The sequence below is a fragment of the Eurypyga helias genome, unplaced genomic scaffold (genome assembly GCF_000690775.1).
Source record: "Eurypyga helias isolate BGI_N326 unplaced genomic scaffold, ASM69077v1 scaffold44266, whole genome shotgun sequence".
In the NCBI taxonomy this organism is placed as follows: domain Eukaryota; kingdom Metazoa; phylum Chordata; class Aves; order Eurypygiformes; family Eurypygidae; genus Eurypyga; species Eurypyga helias.
Window position 1 is genome coordinate 6,709 of NW_010258085.1, and position 8,513 is coordinate 15,221.

At 41.5% G+C, this 8,513-nt stretch overlaps 1 protein-coding gene across 1 annotated transcript; it reads left to right on the plus strand.

Annotated features, from left to right (window-relative positions):
• Nucleotides 1-365: 365 nt before the first annotated feature.
• NUCKS1 (nuclear casein kinase and cyclin-dependent kinase substrate 1) lies at nt 366-6,357 on the plus strand (the record flags this gene model as incomplete). Its single annotated transcript, XM_010154236.1, has 7 exons — nt 366-415; nt 1,460-1,565; nt 3,552-3,607; nt 3,894-4,046; nt 4,303-4,455; nt 5,241-5,387; nt 5,721-6,357. Coding segments are annotated over 7 exons (865 nt in total), but the record flags the coding sequence as incomplete, so codon positions are not given.
• Between the last annotated feature and the right edge of the window lie 2,156 nt (nt 6,358-8,513).

The following is an 8,513-nucleotide window of genomic DNA, read 5'->3' on the forward strand; positions in this document are numbered from 1 at the left end:
GATACGTGACTGTAGGTACCTGGTTGTGGTAATGAAGGAACCATGCTGCGTAGGGTGAGGTGGCTCTGCCTCACTGCAGTCACGAGCCGTAAAAGAGCTACTTAGCAAACAGCACTTTGAAATTCTGAGGATAAAATCCAGTCTGTTATCAGAGCTCCTTGGGAAAATGCTGGAATATAGTGTGTGTTTGTTCCTGATTTCAGGGGTGTAGGTGGTTTATTTACAAGAGTTTTCTTGGGATGATTTTGGGTCACAAACCCTGCACTGGAAGCAAGGCTGTGGTACTTTCTGGTTACTTGAGGAAAGCTTTGTATCTCTGAGATTATGTATTGCTAATTCCCACCCCCCCTTCTGCTTTTTAACAGGAACAGGAAGGTGGTCGATTACTCCCAGTTTCAGGAATCAGATGATGCTGGTAAATAAATGACTTTTTCTTTTTTCTTAACAATATAACATTCTTAAGCTAGACCAGTTTACTTATTGCTTTGCATACTAATTGTTTTGCTTCTAGTCACATCTTTAAGTTAAATTCTAAGGAGTTTCTGCTCTTCACAGTCTCTGAACTGTTAATAAGTATTTGAAAATATAATGATTCTCGTATGTTTTGTATTAAACAAACAATGGTGATAGAAATCTCATTATTTAATGCTTGTATTGTTGTAGTGCCTTGAGGCTGTTGGCAGCAACTGTCCTCTTCCTTGGTCTACGTTATGTTCTGTGGCAGAATCTCCCTGATGCCACTTTTTCCTACAGTAAAATGTTTTCAATTTAGTTTAGTGGACTCATTAATCCCATAATGTCAGGCGTTTTTGTGAATTGCATTAAAAAAAAAAGAATCTTTGTATGTTCTGTGTGAATTAAAATATTTCTGGAAGCCATATGGAATATGTTTTGTGTTCTTACAAAGTAGTCATACTGCTACTGTTTAAGTGAGGTTGTGCTGATAATTAATGGGAACAAATGTGCATAGTTCTTTAATTGCAGTCCTGTTGCTCATACTGTGTAAGGTATTGTGTGATAGTAGTTTACAGGCTATCTTTTTACAACTATGGAATGACATACTTTTTCCCATCCTAGGACAGGAAATATTTTGCTATTAAAAGCATGTACAAGGGTATATAAATGTTAATGTTTAATAGGTTTACACAAGAACTGTTGCTGACTAGCTGTAAAAGACACTGTGTCCTCTCGTGAGGCTTTTTGTATGGTTCCTAATACTCCTGTGTCAGACTTGATTGCACGCAGCATTTTTATGGCGCTCGTAGCGGAAGAAAAGGTAAATCCCAAGTTTAAGACAGGACTTCGCTTCTGTAAAGTTTTGTTTGAAGCTTTTTTCTGTTTGTTTCGAAGGGCTGCTTTTTGGTGTGCATGAAGTGGTCAGTTTAAGTTATAGCAGAGGAAGTCAGTTTGCTGGGAACTCGGAATTTGATTCAAAATCATTTTGTACTGTCCCATCCAGATGAAGATTATGGAAGAGATTCAGGTCCCCCATCCAAGAAAATCCGTTCGTCTCCCCGGGAGGCTAAAAACAAGAGGCGATCCGGGAAGAATTCTCAGGAGGACAGGTAAAAGAAGCACTTCATCTGTTACAAACACATCTCCAAATCATGTCCTGTATGTGGGGAGCAGCATCTTCAGAGAGGAACTGTTGTAAATGGAATTCAGGGCCTGCAGCCTGAGGTCCAGAGTGCTCAGTCACACAGCTTGTGTAACCAGCTTGGATGTTGAGGTGGTTCTTTCTCATTCAAGTAGACAGAGAAATCATGTGTAAAGTACTTGTCGCTAGTACTTTGTCATTAAAATAGCTTTCCAGAGCCAGACAGTTGGAATGGGAAGGAATATGATACGAGTTACAAAAATTGGCAACTGGTGCAGTTGTCCAGGTAAGTTAGTGGCAAGATGCATTTCCCTTTCCATGTTTTGTACACTCAGAGCATTCCTGTGGTTAAATGGGATGCTACAGCAGCAGGTGGGAGTAGGAGCTGTTTGTTAGGTTCGTGGTTCTCTCTTTCCCATTTCCTATTTGGTCTGATTCAGAAGCAAAGTAACTTGTTTTGATAACTGAGCTGTTCCAGTAGTGTGCAAGGACCCAGCTCTAAGTTACTGAACAGTGAAAGTCTGTCCTGTAGAGTGAAGGTACCTTCCTTTTCCCCATATCTCTGGTCAGCAAATGATGGCCACAAGACCTATTAAGGCTGCTTTCGTGGCAGACGTCAACTTCAGGGACGGATGTTCTGCCAGCCAGTTCTTGCTCTGGAAGCCCAGGGTGTCTCTTTATTCTGTAGCCCTGTTTGCTGGAGTATAGGTAATGCTTAAGAGGCTTCCCCATCATGTTCCTGTTCCGTAAGGTGAAAGCTGAATGTAGGCATGGGAATATGTGCATGGTTCACTTGCCGTTGTGAACTGAGAGGGGGAGACTTATTCTTACCCTGGCAAATGCCTGTAGCACCTGAAATGAAAGATTTAATGGGTATAACATACAAAGAAATTGGGCTAGGCAGCTCCCAAAGCAACTGGACAGTTGACCTTGATGTCCTGTTATTTTGGGGGATTTTAAAGTATGTAAGAACACTTCTGTGTATATCACAGCATTGCAGAGGGCTTGCATGTAAAACAGTCGTGTGTTTAAGTGATCGAAATCCAGAGTTGTCTGTATTAGACTGAGGAGTTGTAATGCAACAAGTTATCTGAACTGTTAAGAGTTTTTCATAAATGTTGTGTCAGCTCCAGCTGCCGAATTTGAAAGCAGCAAAGGTTTGATCTATTGTATTTCTTGAGCTTGGCAAACTCCGCAGTTCGGCCATTCCTGGAGCACAAGTTGTACATCAGTGGCCCTCAACAGAGTTCCCCATTCCTGTTGTAAAACACTTGTTTGCTCTGGGACTGGAGCGTGTGTTCTTACAAGCTGGAAGGGGAACCCTCCACAGACAGTGGCAGTGGTGAGGGTTGGATAGGAACTGCACGTTAGTACTCTCTTGACAAGGGTACCCTCTGATGGGATTGAAACCACTAGGCACGAGCAGTGAAACTCCCATCGGAGATGAGATCGTTTGGGAGCTTGCAGACCAAACATGTGCTTGTGGACTGCTGTACAGCAGTGTACACAGAATGAAGGATTCCAGAGCAAGTGGTGGCGTAAAGACAAGTGATGACGATACAACTATCTAGAATAAAACTTTTCCACTTATAGATTTGGCCATGCATTAGCATGTAAAACTTCAGAATTCTAACTGTGATGTGGAAGACAGTTGGGTTATTGGTAGGTTTTGGAGTAAAGTGCATGATTCATCTCAATCTTTTTATTTCCTGGTTGGTTCTCCTGACTCTCTGTAAGTTTGTATGTGATTCAGAGGTCAAACGTTACTTTTCTGACCATGATAACTGCATATACAGCTGAGTAATCCTGAAGTATAAGGTGGTAATGTCCAGAAAAAGTGCATGTTCCCAACCTACAGATCAATTTGCTCTCTGAAAATTGTTATTTTCCATACAGCAGTGACTGGAATTGGAGTTAAAACACCAGTCAGACCCTGTCTCTCTCTCATTTACAGTGAGGATTCAGAAGAAAAAGATGTGAAGACTAAGAAAGATGATTCACACTCGGCAGGTAACTGACTACATGTACTGATAGTGTATTTTCAAAATAAAGACCAGTTTCCAAGAGTCACAGGAGAAGGATTTGATATAGCATGCCTGAGAACCATGCGCTTTTCTGAAACACTTACCTTAAGCTGGATGCTGCCTCTACGGCTGTTACTTCCAGCCCTAGTTTGGGATATTTGGTGCTGCTATAAATATTGTCTTCACAGATGTCTGTTAAGCTCTTCCCTGTAGTTCTTGTCCATATTTCAGAATGATGCAGGAAACTTTATATTCGTACCTTTTTCTTTCAGACGAAGATTTTGGCAGTGAAGATGATGACTTAGGAGCAGATGATGGCAAAGCTGACAGTGATTATGAGAGCTCTCAAAAAAGCAAAAAAGGAAAAAAAGCTAAACCAGAAAAGAATAAGAGACCAGCCTCCAAATCCAGGAAAAGACCTGCAGGTAAAACAAACAGAAACCCTAGGTTGCTAATCTTTGCAGCGAAAGATACTGCGTAGGAACACTGTTGGGTGATGACAGAATGGGGCTTATTGGGTTGAATGTGACTGTGTTCTCCATCAGGACAGTCGCTGAGTAACTGAGCTGTGAGAACTTTCTCATGAATGACTTGACCTTTGTCTTGCCCACGTGCTACCCCATGAGAGCTAGGTGGGCTGTATTCTGTACCTTCGTTATAACTTGGTGACTTTTGCCGCAGAGGACAGCGAGGATGAGAAAGAAGACCACAAAAATGTGCGTCAGCAAAGACAGGCAGCATCCAAAGCAGCTTCTAAACAACGGGAGATGCTTATGGACGATGTGGGTAGTGAGGAGGAACAAGAAGAAGATGATGAGGCACAGTTCCAGGAGAGTGAGTAAATGGGATTGTAAACAATTAAATTCAGTGTGACATGGGTATAGGACTAGACAGGGGTTTGTGGGTCTGGCCACACAGCAGAAGGAACACTGTTTGTTTTTTGACTGTGGAAGTGAAAACGTAAGTTACTGAGAAGGACAACTTATGTGATGGGATGTCCAACGGACATGCATGACTGTCCAATGGGCTGAGCTTACATTTTTTCACAAAGTTTGCAGCAAAGTGGTACGTCTGCCATAATCCTTTAGGGCTGCCTATAAACTTCTTCATGCTTTTTGCTGCTTCTTGCTAGCCCATTGAGGTTTTGAGGCACTGATGCTGGTTTTGGGTGATGCAAAAGTACTTTATCCTTGAGGGATCAAAGTAGGATGGTTTGTTTCATAAGAAGAGGTGGGTTCGGCTGATAATGAACCACACTAGATTTCTGAAATCCTCCAGCCTGATTTCAGGATGGAGTAAGAGTGCCATTGAGAAGATCACTTAACTTCCCTCTGTTGAGAGATTCTCTGTTTTGGGCTGGGTTACTTGTGAAGGAGATGGAACATTTTTGAGGACCTCGAAACACTTGCCTGTTTCATTGTCCTACTGTTTTATCCTTACCAATGTAAAATGTGCTATGTGGAGTTTCTTTAGCACAGCAGATAGGTGGCAGCTCATGTGGCTGCAGGGTCCTGGTTTCCTGTCTCTGCACTTTAACTGGCAGATCTCTCACCTGCATCTTCTTTGGCTGCTCCCTTTTCCCAAAAACTTAAATTTTTGTGTGTGTGTGCTTTCAGCAGATTCAGGAAGTGATGAAGACTTCCTCATGGAAGATGATGATGATAGTGACTATGGCAGTTCAAAAAAGAAAAATAAAAAGGTCTCCAAGAAATCCAAGCCGGAGAGGAAAGAAAAGAAAATGCCGAAGCCCAGGCTAAAGGCGACAGGTGAGCTCTGCAGAGAGAGTTACACAGCCTGCTTTCGAGGCTAGTGTTTTCTGTTGTACTGTGGAATAACAGCATATGTACGTACTGGTTGACAGGGGGATAGGTTCATGATGTCATACCCAGTAATTAGGCAGGACTTAAAATTAAATAGTTTAAAATCTTGTTAGCAAACTTCTCAGCTTTACTAATATGGAGTGCAAAAAACATGTGGGTGGTATGGTCAGAGCAAAAGGAGACCTGCTACTGGAGTGTCCTGTAAATCCTTGTTGTGTAAAGCCATATGACTTTGTGCTGCTGATCAGAACTTTTACAAGCTTTTTCCTTTTTTTTCAGTGACCCCCAGTCCAGTGAAAGGCAAAGGGAAGGCAGGCCGCCCCACAGCTTCCAAGGCAACAAAAGAAAAGACCCCATCCCCCAAAGAAGAGGATGAAGAGCCTGAAAGTCCCCCGGAAAAGAAAAAATCAGCCAGCCCTCCACCAGAGAAGTCAGGGGATGAGGGATCTGAAGATGAAGCACCCTCTGGTGAAGATTAAATGGCAGTTGAGGAAATCTTTGTTTAAAAAAAAAAAAAGGAAAAAAAAGAAAAAGGAAAACATACTTAGGGGTAGAACACGGTTTTGGCTGTGGCTTGACTCATGGGCTTTGAATGCTGTCTTTACTTTCAGCTGTTTAATACAGTGTATCCTTTTTTTAATAAGAGGAAACCCTTATACAGTAAGATTTTGAAGTCAATGTTCTCTGTTGGCCATTCCGTTCTCCCTCCCCCACCAAATCTGAAAGCCATTTGAGACAAATTAACAGACCACTTAAATATATATTTTTTTCAAGGGACACTGCAGTTGTGAAGCAATAAGGTTTGAGACCGATACGTGGAAACCATACTTACCAATCGTTAAGTAGAATAGATTTTCCAGTGCTGGTAAGAGTTCTTTAAAAACTATTAATTCTGTATTTGAATATGTGGAAAAAATGAACCTGCTTTAACAGACTTTTGTTGATACAAGTTCACTCTCAGAAAAAAATGTAGTCGATATTAATTCTAATTAAGGAAGAGGAAACACGGGGAGGAATCCTGTGTTCCTCGGATTCAGGCATGTTTTTTTGTGGAAAGCAATCAAGACTTGTAGATGGTCCACTGTCTTTTATTTAGAAAAGACCTTCCAATTAGGCTGTGTGATCTTTTGTCTTTGCTGGATAGAATACTATTCTGCCGTAGGCAAATTGCAGTCCATTCTGTACAGATTCAGATGTACAACCTACAAGCTTCTGACATCCATTAGCTCTGTTTTATTTCTTCCAAGGTTGGCTGTAGATGGGCAGAATAGGGAAGAGAAATCGAAAACCATTTTGAAAACTCTGGTTTCCATTTGGTATTGTGGAAAATGCCTTTAAAGTTTTTCCAAGGAAAAAAAGTTAATGGGTAGCGTCAAACTAAGTTCTTTAGCTTTTGGGGCGAGGGATGTCCTTTTATAAATGTGAAGCAAAGGATTCCTGTAATGCTCTGGTCAGTCTCGGATCCCATGAGTCACGCCTAAGTGTTTCTCTTCTCTCCCTCCATCTGTCCTCAGAAAGGCTGCGTAGTCGTACCTCTCAGCCTCTCCAGCTACAGTGTTGGACAGCAGACCTCCATCGATAGTGAACATCGCCCTGATACCACTTCCATTGCTTCATCCTTCCATCCCACAGCCTGGGAGACTTTGCTCCCACGTGGACACGGCTGCTTCTACCTGTTGGTCGTCATTCTGCTCCCTAAGCCTACGGAGTGCTGAGTAGGGACCAGTATTGAACGGTGAAGCTGGGAGGAAGTGGAGTTTGGAAGCAGTGTAGCAGGGCGGTGGTTTTATAATAAAAGCAGGATGTCCCTCTAAATGCAAGACACGAGACGTGTGTGGTGGCATTTTAATGTGTTTTTATCAAAGCAGCCATATCCTTTTTTAAACTTTAATTAAAGTACACAAGCCTTGGTTTTCAAACCCTAATACGGAGGTTGCTGCCATGTTTCTTGGTGGAAATACTGAAAACTGGACCTGCCGTTTTTCTTTCTATTTTTTTTTTCTTTCACCCTTTGTGCTTTCTGTATGTTGCTCACAGTTATCTTATAGCTGACAAGCTCTGCATCTTTTTTTTTTTTTTGTCACAGAACTACACGTTTTGTAACCAGCCTCTTGAAGGTAACATAAGGCAGCTAATTAGTTGGATTTCTGGTGCACATGGTACCAGATTTTTAATCCTCTTTGGATTTTAGAGAGCTTTTAGATGTGATACACTAATATGACCAGGAAGGACACTGGGCTGAATGGTATAGGGAGCCTGAAGATGCTGAGTACAGTGTGGAGCCTAAAATGTGGAACGGAATATTAATATAACAGCCGAGAAATTGTCTTGTGTGATTCATAGCCATGGGTTTTATTGAGGCTGGTAAATTACTTTACCTTGGCTTATAAAAATTTAAGTTCTCTAACATTCTTTACTATAATGAAACTACTGTTGCCGTTACAATAAAGATGATCGGTGTTTCCATTGTAAATCTTTTTTTTTTTTAAAGTGGTTTAATTTTGCAGAACAGCTTAAGGCTGGAGTTGAAGTATCAGTCTTGAAAAAGAATATAATCCCCTCTCCTCTCCCACACCTCTTCCCACCTTCCACATCTCTGGGAGAGCAGAGTCTCTTGCATTCCCTCCGCTCTTAGTCCAGTGCTTCTTGGGTAATACGGGAAAACAAATGGCCAAGTTTTAATCATTTGGATTAAATTTGGGGGTAGCCTACACTTTTGTGAATGTCTGGGCCGCATAGTTCTTCCCCTTCAGTCCAAACTGTTTCAGACTGTTCTTCTGTATTGGGTTCTTAGGGGTTTTTTTTGGTGTGAAAATGCACAAGGATTCCTTAAAAGTAGAATACCTCCAGCTGATCTGGTCAAACAGCTTTCTTTACCTGCTAGACCAGGTTTTTTCTGACCAGTGTATTTTGTAAGTTCCACTTAAAATGTATTTTTGGGTTTTTTTTTCTAACACATTTAACTGAAGTTAAGGCTGTGAAAAGTGTTTCCATTGTTCTCAGTTCAGGCTTTGGACTGGATCATTTTATGCCTGGCAATTTTGATCCTTTATCTTACAAAACTGTTCTGCT